This window comes from Meriones unguiculatus, chromosome 14, assembly GCF_030254825.1.
Source record: "Meriones unguiculatus strain TT.TT164.6M chromosome 14, Bangor_MerUng_6.1, whole genome shotgun sequence".
In the NCBI taxonomy this organism is placed as follows: domain Eukaryota; kingdom Metazoa; phylum Chordata; class Mammalia; order Rodentia; family Muridae; genus Meriones; species Meriones unguiculatus.
The window spans coordinates 72,864,972-72,886,222 of NC_083361.1; the positions used below are offsets into that span (position 1 = coordinate 72,864,972).

The 21,251-nt window shown below is 37.2% G+C and overlaps 2 protein-coding genes and 1 pseudogene across 2 annotated transcripts; 1 reads left to right on the forward strand and 2 right to left on the reverse strand.

The window, feature by feature from the left end:
• The first annotated feature begins 251 nt into the window (after window positions 1–251).
• On the forward strand, window positions 252–1,086 carry LOC110544064 (L-lactate dehydrogenase A chain-like; annotated as a pseudogene).
• Window positions 1,087–4,759: 3,673 nt separating this feature from the next.
• Window positions 4,760–5,686, reverse strand: LOC110562298 (olfactory receptor 6F1). Its single transcript, XM_021659021.2, has one exon. The coding sequence runs from the start codon at window positions 5,684–5,686 to the stop codon at window positions 4,760–4,762; it is 927 nt and encodes a 308-aa protein (XP_021514696.2).
• Window positions 5,687–20,040: 14,354 nt separating this feature from the next.
• On the reverse strand, window positions 20,041–20,982 carry LOC110562297 (olfactory receptor 14A2-like). The gene has a single exon (XM_021659020.2). The coding sequence runs from the start codon at window positions 20,980–20,982 to the stop codon at window positions 20,041–20,043; it is 942 nt and encodes a 313-aa protein (XP_021514695.2).
• Between the last annotated feature and the right edge of the window lie 269 nt (window positions 20,983–21,251).

Sequence of the window (21,251 nt, forward strand, 5' to 3'; positions counted from 1 at the left end):
GTGCTCTAAGTCAGAAATGCAATGAAACTTACAATCAAATATCATCATTGAGGGTAATATCAGTGGGTCATAAACAAGACAATAAGACAAATATGGAGTAGGTATTTGTAGTAGTTGGGAGCTGGTTGACAGGCAAAGAAAATAAGAGTAAGGTGCAAAAATAACCCACTATTGCAGAGCCCTGACCACAGTGCGGCACACCTGACCTCCCACTTTGTGTACTAGCAGTCCCAAAAGGTTCAAACTCCAAGATGGCAACCCTCAAGGACCAGCTGATTGTGAACTTCTTAAGAAAGAGCAGGGCCCCCAGAACAAGATTACAGTGGTTGGGGTTGGTGCTGTTGGCATGGTCTGCACCATCAGTATCTTAATGAAGGACTTGGCAGATGGACTTGTCCTTGTTGATGCCATAGAAGATAAACTGAAGGGAGGGATGATGGAGCTTTAGCATGGCAGCCTTTTCCTTAGAAGATCAAAAATTGTTTCTGGCAAAGAGTACAAGTGTGATTGCAAACTTCAAAGTGGTCATTATTGTAGCCGGGGCCGTCAGCAAGAGAGAGAAAGAGAGACGACTCAATTTGGTCCAGTGAAATGTGAACATCTTCAGGTTCATCATTCCTAATGTTGTGAAGTACTGTCCAAACTGCAAGATGCTCATTGTTTCCAGCCCAGTGGATATCTTGACCTACATGGCTTGGAAAATAAGTAATTTTCCAAAAACCGAGTCATTGGAAGTGGCTGCAATCTGGATTCCTCTCGGTTCCGTTACCTGATGAGAGAAAGGCTGGGAGTTCACCCACTAGGCTGTCAGAGAGGGGTCCTAAGGGGATCATGGACATGTTGCCAATGTCTCCCTGAAGAACCTGAACCCAGAACTGGGCACTGATGCAGACAAGAAGCAGTGAAAGGAGGTTCACAAGCAGGTGGTTGACTGTGCCTATGAACTGATCAAACTGATCACTTTTGTACAAACTGATCACAAACTGTACATCTTGAGCCATTGGCCTGTCTGTGGCATACTTGGCTGAGAGCACAATGAAGAATCTTAGGCCGGGTGCACCTCAGAGGATCCTAGGAGGTACTTAGGTGGTGGTAACTTGGTTAGTGTGACAGTCCACTGCCAGTTGTGTATGATCCTGGGAACCTGCTGTGTCCCCGTGCCGCGCACCCTCACCAGACATGCTAGGCCAATGAGTTCCCAACTAGCCATAACCTGGCTACAGGGTGTAAGTCTGTTATGCATATCTTGTGCATAAGTGTTTTAAAGGCTATTATTTAGTGTATCATATGTGTCTTAGTGTACACGGCGATAGTATGTAAAATAAAGATCTGCATATGGATGATGCCACCAACTACTCAAGTGTCATGCCAATAAAAACACCAAATAAACCTTGAACAGTGGGAAAAAAATCATTATATACATATGTCAAGTGCCAAAGAATAACTTTAATTAGAAAAACTAACAGTTCATTTCTTTAAAAACTGCTTATTTTCCAGGAAAAAGAAGTTAAAGTTGAAGTTAATGTTGGTGTAACTGTTGAAGCTTTTGTTGCTGTTGTTGCTGATGCTGGTGTGGTTTTTGTTAGTTCTGATTTAGCCAGTTTATTCCATGAAAATGTTTTCCAACAAGTTATCAGTCTTTGTTGTTTCACCAACAGTGAATAAGGGTTTCTTTTTCTCATCTTCTGTCATTTAATTTTGAGATAATAGCAATTCTGACTTCAATAAGACACAATCTAAAGTAGTTTTAATTTTTTAATTTTATTTATTACAGTTTATTCACTTTGTATCCCCCTGTGGTTCCTTCCCTTGTCTCCTCCAGTCCCACCCATCCTCCCACTTCTCTCCCTATGCCCTTTCCCTAGTCCCCTGATAGGGGAGGCCCTCCTCCCCTTCTATTTGACCCTAGCTTATCAGGTCTCTTAAAGGTTTTAAAGACTGTTCCCTCAATAACTTGAAGTTAAAGTCTGGCTGCTTCAACTTCCTCTGTGGCCCAGTAAGGTTGCAACCCCAGGGGGAGGTGATCAGAGAGCCTGCCACTGAGTTTAAGTCAGAGACAGCCCCTGCCCCTCTTACTAGGGAGCCACTTGGAAACTGAGTAGCCAATGGGCTTCCTTTGAACAGGGGTCTAGGTCCTTAGTTGGTGTATAGATCTCTGCAGGCCCTCCTGGGCCCATGTACTTTGGCTCTTTTGCTATTTTTTTGTTTGTTTGTTTCCTTGATGGCTAATGATGTTAGACACAATAAGGGCTAACCTACCAAAAGGAATCTACAGATTCAAATTGATATCAGAATTCCAAAGCAGTTCTTCACATAAAGTGAGAGAATGACTTTCATCTTCATATGAAAATACAAAAAAAAAAAAAAAAATCCAGGATAGCTAAAACAATCCTGGGTAATAAAAGAAGTGAAGGAGGTACCACTATCGCTGTTTTCCAGTTCTACTACAAAGCTCTAGTGCTAAAAGTAGCATGGTATTGGCACAAAAACAAATCTCTGATCAATGGAATTAAAATTAAGACCCAGACGTAAATCAACAGACCTACGGACAAAGGATTTTTTATTTAAATAAAATACCAGAAGCGTACACTGGGAACAAGAGAATATCTTTTAAAAAAAAAAATGGTGCTGGTCAAACTGGTTGGCTGGATGTGGAAAAATCTAAATAAATTTATAGTTATCACCATGAGCAAAACTCAATTCTAAATGAACCAAAGACCTCAAAATAAAACCAGATACATTGAACCTGATAAAAAGAGAAAACAGGGAACATCCTTGAACTCATTGGCACAGGAAAAAAATTTTTTAACACCGTTAGCATAGTCACAAAGATCAACAATTAATAATTGAATCTCGTGAAACTTGGAACCTTATTCATGGTAAAAGACACTGTCTTTCAGAAAAAAAGGCAGCCTTCAGAAAAAAAAAATTACCCGCTGTACATATGATAGATGTCCAAAATATACAAAGAACCAAAAATAACTATACATAAAAAATAACCTTATTTTTTAAAAGAGGAATTACTTTTTATTTCTTTTTGGGAAGAAAACTTAATTCTTTTATTTATAGTCACAGAAAAAAATGTGTATAGATGTAATATATACTCCTGTTTCTTCAGTGTTTCAAAAATATAACAAAGAAACACTAACACTTTTATATACATACTTTTATTTTGTTTTATCCTTACCTGTAAATTGTAACAGCATTACAGATGTGATCAAAGTACACTCCTGAAAAGAAAAATGATCTTCCTTTCCCCTAGCCTTCAGCTATCAATATTCCTCAGCTGGTACTTGGGACTTAGGAGCTCCTCTCAACCCACGCTCATATGTTGATATTATGTAGGTTCTGGGAGGCCAAAGATGTTGAGGAAAAAAGACAAAAAGAAAGAACATACAAATTTTAAATGAAATAGTAAAGAGTCTGTCTCTATGTAACTATTAACCTCAAAAAATTTCATGTATGTATATTATGTAAATGACAATTTCATATATATGTGAAATTGTCTAAAACATACATATACATATTTGAAATTTCTTCAGGTTAATGGTTACTAAGGTATAGACTCTTTCATATTTAGTGTATATATATATATATACACTATATATATCTAGTGTGTATACACACACACACACACACACACACACACATATATATATATATATATAAAGGTTTTAAAGACTGTTCCCTCAATAACTAATAGACAGACAGGTAGATAGATAGACATTTTTAAAAGCTTAGCTCCCTCAGTAATGAAAAGATAGTCTAAGTTCTTTTAAATGTTTAACTGTCTTAATACTTTCAATTTATCATTTTATAAGTAGTTTCATGTGAAAGAATTGTTTGTAATAGTAACTGCTATAATGTTTAAGTTGGGAGGGTACCAAAGCAGTGGGAGACCAACTTGTACTCCACATCCAGAGCATGCCTCAAAAACCAACAACAATAACAAAAAATGGAGCCACTTCTACCTAACAGCCCTTTGAAAGTAAGTAAAGCCAAAAATTAATGAGAAAGGATATTTAATAAATGGCCTCCTGGCACTACAGTCCTTCTAATCTCAGGACTTCCTGACTGGTAAAATTGGCACATGATGATTCTTTTACGGAGAGACATATAATCCTTTATTTTTGCTTTCCTATTTCAGATACCCTTAATGAAGCCTGCGTACATAGGACTTCAAAAACCCGTAGACTGAGGAACGGATAAGGAAACAGAGAAAATATTACAGAGGCTTAAAAATGTTAGCATCATCCCATGGAATAATATTCTAGGACTAATAACCAGATTACTATCACCACCAGTTTTAAAGTATTGGATAGTTGAAATCTATTGCCTTGATAATAATCATAACCATTTCCTTTTATTGTAATATTTGTATATTATTATAAAGAGAGTTTCTATTTAAACTATATTGTTAACTACATATGTACCTGCTTATTTACATTTTCAGCAATGTTTTTGCTTGTTCTGCTCACATCCTTGTGAAACTAATGATTTACTTTGTGGCTATCAGCTTCTAATTCATAAGTATTTTAGCACATTTCTTCAAAAGAGAAATTGTTTCCTGAAATAAATTTACATTCTGATTTGTATGTTATACTTTTATTTAAATATTTCTTACTCTTCAAATCTTATATCATGAAAACATAACTTTATGACAATTTTCATGTAAGTGATAAAAAAATGTTACAAAAGTAGCAGTCCATGTATCAGTGATGTAGTCCATCTGCAATGTGCCCATGGTACTTCAGCATGTTCATATTCTCCTCCATTTCTTCAGGAGAGTTTCTTTGACTTCCTTGTTACGAAGGGTATAGATGAAGGGATTGAGAACTGGGGTCACCACTGTATTGAGGACATGTACAGCTTTTGTCAGATCCAAATCATCTTTGATGGAAGTTCGAACATGGAGGAAAATCGTAGACCCATACCAAATGAGCACCACCGTGAGGTGGGAGGAACAGGTGGAGAAAGCTTTACTCCGGCCACTGGCAGAGGGGATCCTCAGAATAGTGCTGATGATGTAGACATAAGAGATCAAAGTGATGAGGAAGGAACTCAGGATAACCACAAAGGCAATCACAAATGCCACTGTTTCCACTGCCTCCGTACTGGTACAGGCTAGGGCAATCCAGGGTGCAATGTCACAGAAGAAATGATTGATGGCATGGGAGCCACAGAAAGACAAGGTGCTGATGAGGGCTGCTGGCACAGAAATGGCCAGAAAACCACAAATCCAGGAGATAAGAGCCAGCTGTGCTGAAAACAGGCTGTTCATGATAGCCTGGTAGTGCAGAGGAGAACAGATTGCAAGGTAGCGGTCATAAGCCATGGCTGCCAAGAGGAAGTATTCTGTGCAGCCTAATGAGAAAACTATGTACATCTGCAAAAGACACCCTGAGAATGATATGGTCTGACTCCTACCCACCAGGATGGCCAGGGCTTTGGGGACAGCAGCTGTGGTGTACCAGATCTCCAAGAATGACAGGTTGCTCAGGAAGAAGTACATAGGGGTATGCAACTGGTGAGAAGTACTGACTAATATCAAGATTGTGACATTGCCACCAATGGTGAGGAGGTACATCACCAGGAAAAGCATGAAAAGAGAAAGCTGAATGTTCTGAGACCCAGGGAATCCCAACAGAAGAAAGTCTCTGGCTACAGTCCCATTCTCTGTGATCATTGTTCTGAGTTTCATACTAGAAACAGACTTTCCTCACTGAGGCCTTTGTCCTAGTAGCACAGTCCTAGAAAGATGAAAAAAAGTGTATTCATAAAAGCCTGATATTTGGACCAGGAAACATGTCATCAGAGTCAACTAATGCAAGACAGTAATGTGCAAGGTTTTCCTGAATATTCACTTAAGTTCATGATGATAGCTCTGTTATAGGTTGTATTTGTGGTTATCCAAAGTTACAAGATTTAAATCTTGCCTCTGATTGCCTCATCCTCTTCCAAACCTTCAAAAGGCTAACTATTTCAAGGTGACTATGCACTATATTTTTTTAGCTGCTACCTATGTGATGCTTCAATGGAAAAAAAAATAGCTTCTACTTGTTCAGAAATTGGCCTATCAACTTAACAAAAACCTCATCTGACAGTTAAAGAGTCTGTTGTTTTTCTAGTTAATAATTTTAGTGAGCAAAACCAATATTTAACTTTCCTAGATTATAGTTTCATATGATGATGGTGGTAATTATAACAATAATACAAATAAAATCCATAAAGATCAACTGTAAGATAACAGATTCCTATGTCATGTACAACTGTAAATGAGAGCAGATGAAGAGGATAAAGTCCATTGAAACAATTTCTTTAAAAAATACAATCCAGTTTGCTTTTATTTCCTAGCTATCGTGAGCATATTAACAATGAGCAACACTAAGCAAGTAACTATGAAGCTCATTCTTGTTTCTTTTGTCTGTCACTTTGTGTATAAGGTAGTCCCGTCAAGTCAGGCACCATCGCCTTGTTCTTGTTCATTTGTTCTTTTTCTGTCTAGCTCTATGGTTCCAGCTTTATAGCTCCGATGAACAAAGGAAAAATAGCTTTAACTTTTTTACACTACAGTAGTAAAACACGCAATAATTAATTAGATTTTTAATTATTCTAGAAATAAAAATGGTTTTAGACATTGACAATGACTCAGAAGAGAAAAATCAATAAAAGATCCCCAAATTTTTAAGAGAATTTTCCCTTGGTTAGAGGCACACAAGTAAATCATGAAATTTGTAGGCAAAGGGTGGGAACTAGAAAAGATCATCCTGAGTAAGGCATCCTAGAAACAGAAAGACACACATGGTATATTCTCACTTATAAGTAGATATTAGATATATAACATAGGATAAACATACTAAAATCTGTATACCTAAAGAAGCTAAGCAAGAAGGAGGACCCTAGGTAAGATGATCAATCCTTTCACTCAGAAAGGCAAATGGGATGGGCATCAGAAGAGGGGGGAAAACAGCTAACAGGACAGGAGCCTACCACAAGGGCCTCTGATAGACTCTATCCAGCAGGGTATCAAAACAGATGCTGAGAATCATAGCCAAATTTTGGGCAGAGTGGATGGAATCTTATGAAAGAAGGGGGAGATAGAAAGACCTGGAGGGGACAGGACCTCCACAAGGAGAGCAACAGAAGCAAAAAATCTGGGCACAGGGTTCTTTTCTGAGACTGATACTTCAACCAAGGACCATGTATGGAGATAACCTAGAACCCCTGCACAGATGTAGCCCATGGCATCTCAGTGTCCAAGTGGTTTCCCTAGTAATGGGAACAGGGACTGTCTCTGACATAAAATTCAGTGGCTGCCTCTTTGATCACCTTCCCCTGAATGGGAGAGGGCAGTGCAGCCTTACCAGGGCACAGAGGAAAAAAATGCATATGAAGTAGTGTTTTTCATTATGCCAGTTGGTAAAGTCTTACTTAGGTGATCTTAGAATTACTAAAATCCATCCAACAACAGAGAAATATACACTACCTCATATGCTATTATGCATAACAATGTATGATACTGATATTGCATATTTGAAATCACATCACTCAGCATATGAAAGCAAAAGGATTTCTGAGTTCAAGTTAGCCAGAGACATTTGTCTTAGAAAAAGGAAGCGAGGAGAAAAATAAATTTAAATTATTATATCTAAAATATTATTTTTTAAATTAATATGCTTACTTTACTCTTGAAAGCAGAAAAAGTTCAAGTTCCAAAAATGAATAAAAAAATCAAACATGAACATACATTATTTGCATAGTATTTCACACTAATAAGATACAAAAATTGAAGAAAAAAATGTGGCTGTTTTTACAAAAAATAATAATGATTGAATTCACATAGCTCAGAGATTTCCTATACATGCTATTAACACAAGACTTTGTATTCTTCTAATTCTGTTTGGGCTTTTATGTACTAAACTGTAATTTTATATGTGCCATTATTTGGATATTGGATTTAGTTACTACTTCCAAAAAAGTAGGTGAATAAAATATTATTTGATTTTAAAAATTAGCTGACAAGTTAAAACTAACTAACTAATTTATGTTATGAAAATAGATTGTGTTTTACACATTTTTGAAGGCATATGATAGTTAATTTCTTATGGGTAGAACGTTCAAATTTTGAATACATAATATCTTATTATTTTATAAAATATATTATTTTATTTTATAAAAATAGAAGATTTTTATGAACCAACGCTAATCTTCTGACTTACAGATTGGAAGTATTGCCCAAATGCTACAGTAGCTTTCTCATATAATCTGACAGAGTGGTAATACAAACAATTCTGACAATACAAAACAAATTTAACTGTGGAAAGAATACTTTTAGTGCAACGTAATTCGTTTGCTTACCCACTTGCAATTCTTTCTGCCACACACGTCATAAAGGCCATGTGCTGTGCTCCAGGCTCACTTCCTCAACATGTTAGTCCAATATTTTCTTTGCATAAAGTACTACATTTTACTCTTCTCTCTCTCTCCTCTCTCATGTGCATGTATATGTGTGCCCCGTCCTTCCTTATGATTATTAAATGGTATATTTTCTTTCTTTTGCATTTATTACTGTTTCATAAATGCCATCTTCCCTGTTTTTTGAAACTCCCCTTACATTATCTTTGTTTCTTTTTGGCCTATTTCTGGTTAAACTTCTAACTTTATGTTTACTTCCTCACTTCATCATAATGTGCTTTCTACTGAAGACAATTTGCTATGAAGTAACTGCTTATATAGAGGTGAAACCTTTCAGAGGCAGTTAATTTTCTCTCTTGGGTACTTAGGGCCATTTCCAAAATGGTGGCTTCTGGGTATGCCTTTCTTAGAGAGAAGCTTCAGCTCTTTTTTTTTTTTTTTTTTTTTTTTTTTGCCTTTTGATATACTGATCATTTGCAATCATTTATAAAATGAAGTAGTATTTAGTTTTCTTCAGTAAACATTGCAGGTTAGAAGTTCATGGGAAATCTTTTAGTGTGCTTTTCTGGGTTTGTGTGTGTGTGTGTGTGTGTTTGTGAGTATATGTGTTCTGAGAGAGAACATGAAGTTGAGTGGATAGGGAGAGAGTATCCGTGAGGGACTAGGAGTAATAATATATGAAAACTATACTGTATTGTTTGAAAAACAAAAAAATAAAAATAATGGTATTGGAATATAATTCAGTAGTGGAACATGAGCTAGGATATTTTAGGACTATGATCAATACTAACAACAAAACACTGCAAAAAGTAATCAAAGAAAAGAAATTGATGTTAATGGATGAATTAATAATATACCAATAGAAAAGAGATAATCTTTTGTTTGTTTTGGGGAGGGTGATTTTTCTTTAATTTTTGCTTTGTTTTTCTTTTTAGGATAAAGGGGAGGAAAGAGAAAGAATAACAATTTCTGGTCATTTAATTAAAGGAAGCTAGTGTAGGAGAGAAACACTGACAGATCTTTCTAAACCTAGTCAAAGGAAACAGTTAAATCTCTAACTGCCCACTTCTTAATAATTCTATGTGTTTTATCAAATATCTTATTTTTTCTTTAAATGCTTTTATTTCTTTATTTCTTTTATTAATTACACTTTATTCATTTTCTATCCCCCCCAAACCCCTCCCCCTCCCCTCCTAACCTGACCTTCCCTCCCCCTTCTTCACACATGCCCCTCCCAAAGTTCACTTATAGGGGAGGTTCTCCTCTCCTTTGTTCTGATCTTAGTCTATCAGATCTCATCAGGAGTGGCTGCATTGTCATCTTCTGTGGCCTGGTAAGGCTACTCCCCCATCAGGGGGAGGTGATCAAAGAGCAGGCCAATCAGTTTATGTCAGAGGCAGTCCCTGTTCCCATTACTATGGAACCCACTTGGACACTGAACTGCCATGGGCTACATCTGTGCAGGGGTTCTAGGTTATCTCCATGCATGGTACTTGGTTGGAGTATGAGTCTCTGGGAAGACCCCTGTGTTCAAACTTTTTGGTTCTGTTGCTCTCCTTGTGGAGTTCCTGTCCTCTGCAGATCTTACCATTTCCCATAAGTTTCTTACATAAGTTTCCATGCACTCTGCCCAACAGTTGGCCATAAGTCTCAGCATCTGCTTTGATAGTCTGCAGGGCAGAGCCTTTCAGGGGCCCTCTGTGGCAGGGTTCCTAACTTGTTTCCTGTTTTCTTCATCTTCTGATGTCTCTCCTCTTTTTGCCTTTCAGGATGGGGATTGAGCATTTTAGTCAGAGTCCTCCCTCTTGATTAGTTTCTGTAGGTGTACAGATTTTAGTAGGTTTATCCTATATTATATGTCTATATGAGTGAGTATATACCGTGTGTGTCTTTCTGCTTCTGAGATAGCTCACTCAGAATGATCCTTTCCAGTTCTCACCATTTACCTGCAATTTTCATGATTTCCTTGTTTTTCATTGCTGAGTAATATTCCATTGTGTAGATGTACCACAATTTCTGTATTCATTCTTCAGTTGAGAAGCATCTGGGTTGTTTCCAGCTTCTGGCTATTACAATTAGAGCTGCTGCAAACATGGTTAAGCAAATGTCCTTGTTGTGTACTTGAGCCTCTTTTGGATATATGCCTAGGAGTGGTATGGCAGGATCTTGAGGAATCGCTTTTCCTAGTTGTCTGAGAAAGAACCAGATTGATTTCCAGAGTGTTGTATAAGTTTACATTCCCACCAGCAGTGGAGGAGGGTTTCCCTTTCTCCACAGCCTCTCCAGCATGTGTTGTCACTTGGATTTTTCATCTTGGCCATTCTGATGGGTGTAAGGTGAAATCTCAGGGTCGCTTTGATTTGCATTTCCCTGATGGCTAACGAGGTTGAGCATTTCTTTAAGTGTTCCTCTGCCATTCGATATTCCTCTATGGAGAATTCTGTTTAGCTCTGTTCCTCATTTTTAAATGGATTACTTGGTTTGTTGCTTTTCAGCTTCTTTAATTCTTTTTTTTTTATTTATTTTTTATTTTTTTTACCAGTTACATTTTTTTAACTCTGTATCCCAGCCGTGTCCCGATCCCTCATTCCCTCCCAGTCCCTCCCTCCCTCCCTCATCTCCACCGTGCCCCTTTCCAAGTCCACTGATGGGGGGACCTCCTCCCCATTCATCTGATCCTGTTTTATCAGGTATCTTCAGGACTGGCTGCAAAGCCCTCCTCTGTGGCCTAACAGGACTGCTCCTCCCTTCGGGGGTGGGGAGACCAAAGAGCCTGCCATTGAGTTCCTGTTAGAAATAGTCCCTGTTCCCCTCACTTTGGGAAACCTGAGCTACTGCAGGCTACATCTGAGTGGAGGTTCTAGGTTATATCCATACATGGTCCTTGGTTGAATGTCAGTCTCAGAAAAGACCCTGTGCCCAGATATATTTGGTCCTTGTGGAGCTCCTATCCTTTCCCCATCAGACTAACTCCCCTGCTTTCTTATGATTCCCTGTACTCTGCCAAAGGTTTGGTCATGAGTCTTTGCTTTGAAAACACTGCTAGTTAGAGTCTTTCAGATGTGCTCAGTAGACTCCTGTCATACGTTCATATTGGCCCTCTGTCAGATAGAGGGTTGGTGAAGATCCTTTCCCATTGTTCCCCACCTCCTTGCTGTTACTTCCTGGAGGAGATATAGTTGGAAGTAGCATAGCAGATCCCTTGGGTACTGCACAGCGCATGATTCCATAGGAAAGGAGTTAGTCCAAAGCATGGAGCCTAGATTCTCTTTCTGAAAGAGAAAGAGCTCCCCGGGAAAGATTAATGAAGTGCTCTTTGGATTTCCCTGAAAAGCTGATTATTTTCCAATGTCGTGGTTTTGATAAGCCTATGTTTTATTTTAATTCCATTGAAATTAGGAAACAGAAGTCTCAGCCTAGGTTTCCTGTTTTTTTAAAGTGTATTTTGTTAACATTTATTTATATTCTATAAGTAGACATTACTCTTCAATATCATACATGTACGTAAATCATTAGATATGATATTTGCATGAATTTCAGCTGATTTTCAATAATAGGAAAGACTATCCTTGAACTCTGCTTTCAAATTCAAGCCAGCATCATATTTGGTAATGTATATTAGAGTTTATATTCTAGTCTAGGATGCATGTGATATTTTTTTTTTCAATGCAGTTTATTCAGGAACCTTTAACAATCATCTGACTCTGGGGAAAGCCAGCCCACAGCTTAAATAGCCTCTGGGTAGCCAACCCCAGCATGCTACGTGGGCAATGCAGATAGGTCCACATACATGGAAGCAAGCCAGATCCTCAGCCTTAGCCAAATGTGGAATTGTTCGTGACAGAGAGCACTCACCATTGGGAAGGTGGAAGGTGGAAACCAGCTCCATCTTTAAGGCATAGCATTCCGCAGCTCTCTACAGTTCCCCCTTTTGTTTTAGACGCATCAGTTAAGAGTAGAGGTCTGATCTCTGATATTAGAAATAAGGTTTCCTATTTTTAACTAAAGAAATGTAATTGGAGCATGATGCTAAGATATGTACATCTAATGAATTCATTAATTTGAAGGTTTATTTCTGCCCATTTGGAGAACCATCATTGGTTGCATTTAACCTCACAAAGCTTTAATCTCATTGATTAAAAAGTACATAAGGAAAGTTTTACTTTAGGCTTCAAAATATTTTCCCTTTCTCTTATATGTGATAGATAAGAATCAATTATATTGTTCACCTGTAGTTAGATAATTGCTGATATACCTTTATGGCTAATATTCTAGGGAAGATTCCACAGAAAAGGAGAAATCATTTTGATGATTTATAGAAGAGTATAAATATTATTCTAGACAACAAGAGTGACCAAATATTTTTAACCAATACCTAGGCTTTCTGTGGTAGCATAAAAGACAGGCAAGAGTTCCTGCCCCATCTCTACACACCTTACAAAGGCGGAAAGTAGGAATCAGTGTATATGGCTTCTAATCCCAGACCAGACTTGAAAAAAGGATAAATCTTCCTTCTCTGGAGAAAGCTCAAACCAAGGTCAACAATTTCTGTGAGTCAAGTGAGTGACTCAGAGTTAAAAAAAAAATGTTTTGGGTTAAAAAGTAAACCCTTTAGATAAATTACTGACTCAGATTTGAGGAAAGTACCTCTGATAATTTTGTCTTCTTTGACAATTGAGGTCAAAACCAAATACTAATCATATTCCACTGATCATATTGGGTTGCATTACTAGTTTTCATGACTTTTTTTTTCTAAATTCTGATGAATACCAAGAATCCCCAAAGAGACCAAGCACAGAAACATTGAAGCAGAGTAATAAGGAACGTTTTGAGGACTTGGCATAAATAGGTCTCTGTAGTGCAGTGTGCAGACTGCATGTTGAATGAATCTCAATAAGTGAGGAGGCAAAAAATTGTACAAAGTTGAAGAACAGCTAATTATGGAAATGGTCCTCCGGATCATTGATCAAGTCTATGAAAGTAAGAAAAACAAAACTCAACTTCTTTTTTTTTTTTTAAGAGCTATGTATGTTTCCTTTATTTTTTAATTTAATTTAAGTTTTTAATTATTAGTTACATTTTATTAACTCTATATCCCAGCTGTATCCCGCTCCCTCTTTCCCTTCCAATCCCACCCTCCCTCCCTCATCTCCTCCCTGCCCCTTTCTAAGTCCACTGATTGGGCAGGACCTCCTCCCCTTTCATCTGACCCTCTTTTATCAGGTTTCTTCAGGACTGGCTGCAAAGTTCTCCTCTGTGGCCTAGCATGATTGCTCCTCCCTTGGGGGGTGGAGAGATCAAAGAGCCTGCCATGGTGTTACTGTCAGAAATAGTCCCTGTTCCCCTCACTATGGGAAACCAATAGGTTACTGAACTACCATGGGCTAACTCCAAGCAGAGGTTCTAGGTTATATCTATATATGGTCCTTGGTGGAGTGTCAGTCTCAGAAAAGAGCCCTGTACTCAGATATATTTGGTCCTTGTGGAGCTCCTATCCTTTCCATGTCATACTAACTCCTCTTCTTTTATGTGATTCCCCACACTCTGCCAAAGGTTTGGTTATGAGTCTTAGTATCTGCTTTGAATACACTGCTAAGTAGAGTCTTTTAGAGGCCCTCTGTGGTAGGCTTCTGTTCTACGTCGAATGCACATCCCATTTGTCCTTCTAAGTAAGGATTCATCATCTTTCCTTGTGTCCATTGTCTTGTTTATCTTCTTTCGGTGTATAGATTTCATTATGTTTATCATATCCTATAGGTCTATATAAGCAAGTATATAACATGTTTGTCTTTCTCCTTCTGGGATACTTCACTCAGAATGATCTTTTCTAGATCCCACCATTTGCCTGCAAATTTCATGATTTCCTCGTTTTTGATTGCTGAGTAGTATTCCATTGTGTAAAAATACCACAATTTATTTATAATACCACAAATTATGTAAAATACCACAATTCATTCCTCCATTGATGGACGTCTGGGTTGTTTCCAGGTTCTGGCTATTACAAATAAAGCTGCTACAAACATGGTTGAGCAAATGTCCTTGCTGTGTACTTGAGCAAATTTTAGTTATATACTTAGCAGTGGTATAGCTGGGTCTTAAGAAAAACACTATTCCTAATTGTCTGAGAAAGTGCTAGATTGACTTCCAAAGTGATTGTACCAAAACTCAACTTCTTTTCCAGCAACATTATCTGTACACTTTTGGCTTGAAAATTTATCACAAGAAAGCAATGTTTCAAGTTGAGTATTTAGGTCTTAGGATACCTGTCATCCTTATTATACTTATTAAGTAAAGTATATCACCACAACCACCACCACCATCATCATTATCATTATCATTATCACCATCATCATCATCACATATCTGGCCTCAGTATGTATTTTCTCCATTCTGAAGAAGTCCTTAAGAAATTGAATGAAGCATAATGATTTAAGTTGGGACAAAACTATCAATCAGATAAATTTGATGAGATATAACACACTGCTAATATTAAAACAAGCAAATATTTTATTTATAAAGGAATGAAAAGAAAAATAAAAGAGAAATTAGGATTTGGTATTCCTTGATTTTCTCATGAGGTGATTTCATTCTTTTAGGAGAATGAAATCTTTTACAGACTCATTCATATTTATTATTTCAATAGTAAATAATAGAAAAAAAGTGGCCCCGGAGCAGTAGATGTTTTAGGATGTCTGTGGAAATAATTGTTACTGTTACTTATTTTTTGTCTTTTGAAGGTGTCTTCTACAGGTTCACAGGTATAAGCGCAGTCCTTAGTGTCCTTGAGAGGAGTCTCTTGGCTCTGGATCACTAGTCTTACTTTACAGATATGAACCAAGATTCTATTAATAGGTTTTAGATGTGGGATTCAAGGATATCTGGTGAGGTCCTTTCCCTCAAGGACCCAGTTGCTCTGTGAGTCTTCTTGGCAGTTTTATGGAGGCTACATTCCTTAGAGCTCATCGCTTTTTGACACCATCTTTGGTAATGGGTAAATAACTTTATTGCCAGGATTCTGTAGGTTTTGATAGAATTAAGCTATATTTATTTTGCAGTAGGCCATGGGATTGGTATTAATGTCTGTCATGAGATAATATATGAAAAATCGTCTTCCATATAATATTTCACATAGGGTCTGAGATTAGTACAGAATTCTAATTTCCAGTGTGACAATGAGCAATAACCTTAGCCACTGTCTATAGGTATCCTTACAAAATTTGACCAGATCTATACTATTGCCATTTCATCCTTTCACTTTTGCATAAGGACTATAACCTCCAAGTAGAGTGTAGATAATATCTTACTCCTAGCACTGTTATATACAGAATTGGTCATCTATCAGGTAACCAACAGTCTACTGTTATTCTGTAGTCAGTGGAAGAGGTCAAAGCTTTCTTTTTTGTAGGTTTTTGTCTCTTTTGCACTCCTTATAATGTCCTATAAACACCAACAGGTGCTTGCAACTAGTACTGGGGACATATAACTAATTGTCTGTTTTTCATTTATAACCCGTGTTGGTGCCATTCCCTAGCATCAGCTCAAGGATCAGCATAGAATAAGAAAGGTTGGAGTTACTATGTTTGCTGAGAGTACAGGTGTGATATACATATTTTACTTTTTTACTTATTGATCTAGAAACAGTTCAGTTTCCATCTTTAAGATCACACCTCTTTCCACTTGGAAGGAGTCATATATTGCCTTCATTACTCTTCACTTTATGGTAATAGAATTCATTTCCCATATATCCATGATTTTTCTTGGTTACCACTTTGGCCTAAAGTCACATTCTTTTTCCTCTTTGCTTTGAAATTTGTAAAGCTATTATTTTAAATATATATATATATATATATATATATATATATATATATATATATATATATTTGCTTCTGCTAGCCTATGCCCTTTGCTCTTGCAATGCATGAATGCCTCTTGAATAGGAAAATGGTTGGTTTATAATAGATGTAAATTTTCCTGCTTAAGTTTTCTGAATTTTCACAACCCTTGCTATTTCCAAGGCAAATCAAGAGTTGAGAAGCACATTAAATTCCTTCATAATAGTAGATAGAGGGGAAAAGAGTGCTGAATGAATTTATTTTGGTGCCTCTGGCTTCTATTTGTCATCACTCCTTTAGGAATTTGCATAACAAATGCTCGAGAGACGGGACAGCTATATCTAATGGGAACAGCAAAATCCAACACAACTGCTTAAGAAAAATCCAGCAAACCTGAGCTGAGTGATGCTATTGCTGTCATGTGGTCTCCCACTGATTGGCCTTGATTTCCACATGGAGATGCTTTTATTATTTGTACATCTGGGGTTGCTGGGTTGATGGAAATTTTCTTATGAATCATTTACTCCTTCTCCCAGGAATACTGCATTGTTAATTGTAAGTGCCAGATATACTGCCCAATAAGGGGCTGGTAGTCTCCTCAGAGTTTTCACATAATTCATATATTCAGAGGATTATGAGGCCCACAAATATAACAAGCAGAGCTATACTCCAGAACAAGCATGAAGTCCTCAGGACATGCCAAGACACAACCATCATGGCTCTGCTAGCTGATGGGCAGAATTCCATGAATCCTAGAGCTGTGTTCTGTTGCCCCTGCATGCCACCTGACAACAAGGAATGTCCTGACAATAATATCCCTCCCACTTTTAGGGAGATAGCCTTATCTAACACCCCTTGAAGGCCTTCCTTACGTAATTGTGACTCAAATAAAGATACCAGAGTGCTCCTTATGAGGCCCTGACTCAAAGGTACTCTTGACACATCTGCCCCTGCACTTCCTCTTGAAAAGATAGTCAAAATAATGTAAACTTAAAAGGGTAAACATGAGTCGATGGACTAGAGAAATTGGGAGCAGATCAAATTAAAAGCCTCTTCCTACTACTGATAGACAAAGAATGGTATGGGTAAATGATAAAAGAATAAAGTATTAAGACTTCCCTTTCTTAGAAAAGGTTATCTCCCACAAGGCCACTGTAGTGTTGTATGACCAAGGAACAAAAGAATACAAAGATTAGACATATAAATAAATTCTAAGAAAATATAAAATGTAAACATTGTGTTGGAGCAGAAGTTGATTAATAATTTCAGCAGCTTTAGCCTGAAGAATTTTTCTGAGTACTCTGATTATAGAAAATTTATAATACACTACTTGGGACATGACAATCTGCTGGTTTGGAGATTTTCTATTTGTTTGGTACCCTTGAAACTACAAGAACTACCAGCCTGAGAATAGGCTGTCATGCTTTGGCAAAATGTACCCTTGAAATTACAAGACTGTTAAAAGTTGTGTTGTGGGATTAATGAAGAAAATTATTGTAAAAGATAGCTCTCTTCTGTCATCGTCTATCCATAACAACTAAACTTAAGGGCAAGAGGAAGTTAAAATATATGTCTGGGGACAAAAAAATGAATACATAGTAAATAAGCAAGCACTCTGACTGCCATTCAGAAAAAAACTGAAAAATTCTCACTGATCCCCATGATTGACTTATTCATGTATTTCTGTCCTTGTATCTATCCTATTTCAGGCATGTCCTCTCCCAGGGCTGGACCCTGTCAAAGAGGAAGTAAAAAAAGATAATTAAAGAAAGAAATACGTTTGAGTAGAAGGTTTTCAAGAGGTTAGAGCCATAAAGTATACCTCCTGTTTGTTGGCTCAGGAAACTTCTTTAAGCTATAGATAAGGATATGGAGGATCCATGGTGGAATTTTCAGATACCTGTGTCCCAGAACAAGAAATTAGAGCAAGAATGTATATATAGTAGTAGAATCATAGACAGTTTATTAAGTCAAATAGTAAGTTTGTTAAGTTTATTAAGTCATATTTCAAAGGCCCTGTGCCTGGAGCATTGTGGCCTCTTTGTGGCTCATTTAAATATACATGCTTGTTTTTATGCATTATAAACATATTATACATTTTCCATGTGTTCAGTATTTGTTACATATAGTACATGCTCAAGAGGATTTACAGTCATTCTTAATCAACTAATACTTTCATATTTGTTTTACATTCCTTTAGAACCTCCCTCTCCATCCTATTTTCCCCTTAAATAGGAATCAAGCAAGATAAATGGTTTCTCTCACACTTAACTTGTCCTTGCAATAAGGAGCCGTTTGAGTGTGATTTCAGAGGTAGCAATCAATAACAAGTAGCATTTACTACGAAACACACAGAGCCAGAAAAGCATATCAAAATCCATGGAAAGAAGTTGTCTTACCAAGGACATATCACACATTCTCTAAAGACAGGCTCCCAGGCCTCTAGCAGAAGGTATATTTTAAACAAGGGTCTTTGCTAACTTACAATAATGTGCAGAAGGTTAGCCAGAAGTTGGGCTGTTTTCTTGTTTCCAGTGATGTCATAATTCATAGGAAGACACAGATGTGGGTAAGCAAAAGTTTATTTAAGAAGTAAAAGCACATGACAAATGAACAAATAGCAAAGCCAGTGACCTTGCAAGTGAGAACCATACTAGCAAAGAAAAAGTTGATTTTTAGTGTTTTGGCAAATGTTGATTGAGAGGTATCTCCAAGGTGATGAAGTTTCTTTGTCTCCTCTTTTATTAGAAATCAGCTGTTGAAATCATGAGTCAGGGCATAAAACACTGTTTTTATAGTGTTTAGTGGTACAGTCCCATCAGTGGAGAATGGTATCTTGGGCATTTGGGTGAGCCTTACAGAACTTTGCATTATTCATGGTTAATGGAGTAGTTGGCTTATTGACTTCAGAGCATATATTTTTTCTGGTAGGTACTTTGTCTCATTATGTTCTACACAAAGCTATGACAGGATATTGAGGTAGCTTGACATTGGCCTTTCCTGTGTATGACTCCCTGACAGTACTATTTCATCAAACTTACTATAAGACAACATAACATTACTAGAAATAAGTATGGAATCATAGAAAATTCATTTTAAAAGTAGGTTGTTTTCTTTTTTAAATTTATTTATTTTTCTATTAATTACTTGATATAAGGCTCAGTTTGATGAAACAGAGTATCCTGAAGATAACAAAGACTAAAAAAAAATAGTCTTTCCCATAGAGGACACTAGCAAATAAGCCAAGAGAAATCAGTCAGTGATTTCTGCATTAGATGAAAACATGTGCCTTTACATAGTTAAAGGTGAAAGTTACTGTGAAAAAAAAAAAAAAGAAAGAAAGTATTGTATTGGACAAAGAGACACAACGTAGATGATATGGCTCCACAACATACCAGTGTCAATCTGAGAATTCGTTGTACATCTCTTAAGATGCTATGTTATAGATTACAGTAAATCTCCAAAATGCACTGGATTTAGGATATTACATTCTCACTGTTATTCATAGAAGTGAACATACTTTCCAAACTATGGAGTCATTTTAACCATGTCAGTCGCTTTGCGTTCTTCTATATAAGAACCAGAAGAAATGAACTATCAAGTAATTAAATATAGTTGTTCACCCCCAAGTCTCCAAAGATGAAAATCTTTTTTTTTAGTTTATAACCTTTTTATTTTTAATATTTTTATTTATTACAATTTATTCACTTTGTATCCCAGCTATAAAGATTTAAGTCTTAAAATGTCCCTCTAACCTACGACGTACCATACAATTCTCTAATGCTTTGGAGTATTAAATGAGTAAACATCTCAAGCAAAGATTTTGTTGCAACCTCCTCAGAGCACTTTTGACATCAGTGTTTCTCAAGCTGTATATCAGAGGATTAAGTGCTGGAGGCAACAAAGTATAAAGCACAGAAAAGAGCTTGTCAGAAATTGATGGGTTATTTGAGAATGGCTTCAGATAGACAAAGCAAGCAGTAACAATAAAGACAGTGAAGACAGTGAGGTGGGGGAGGCAGGTTGCAAATGCTTTAGACTGACCTTTAATAGTAGGAATCTTAAGCACAGTGGAGAAAATGTAAAAGTAAGAGATTACTACACAGATGAAACAAGACACACCCATACAAACACCAATTCCAAGACTTGTATAAATAACCACAAATGTTTCAGAGCAGGAAATTCTTAGCAATGAAGGAACATTACAGAAAAACTGTGGGATCACATTGGAGCCACAAAAAGGCATGAAAAATGTGCCAGATGTATATATGGCTCCAAAGAGTACTCCAGAGGCCCAAGACATGCTCACCATCAGCACACAGATAGGATTACTCATCATGGCCTCATAGTGCAGGGGACAGCAGATGGCAACATAGCGGTCATAGGACATAGCTGTCAGGACAAACACGTCTCCTGCTGAGAAAGAAGTCATTAAAAACACCTGGAAGGCACAAGCCAGTACGGAAATAGAACTGTTGTGAGTTAGGCTGTTGACAAAGAAATTTGGGATTGGAACAGAAACAAAAAAGACATCCAACAGGGACAGATGCTTCAGGAAGAAGTACATGGGTGTTTGAAGCTTCAAGTCGAGGGTGATGAGAGTGATGATGATGAGGTTACTCACTACAGTTTCCATGTACATCATCAAGAAGAACACTCCACATAAAATCTGTAGCTCCGGTGTGTCAGAGAACCCCATCAGGATGAATCTAGTTACTGCAGTAACGTTTGTCATACTAAATACTTTCCAGGTCCTGTCAGGTTAAAAAAACAAACAAACAAACAAACAAAAAAAACCCCAAAAAACAAAAACACATGAGTTTTAAAAACGACATCATTCCAAATTATTACACTGATGTGGAGACGTGGTCAGTAGAATGGGAGTCAAGAAACTACATAAGGTAATTTACCCTTGCATAAAATTCTCATTTTTTTTCTCCCATGCTCTCGTACACTTACCTTCTACCATTTCTGTGTACATTTTCTTTATGTATTTCTCTCCCT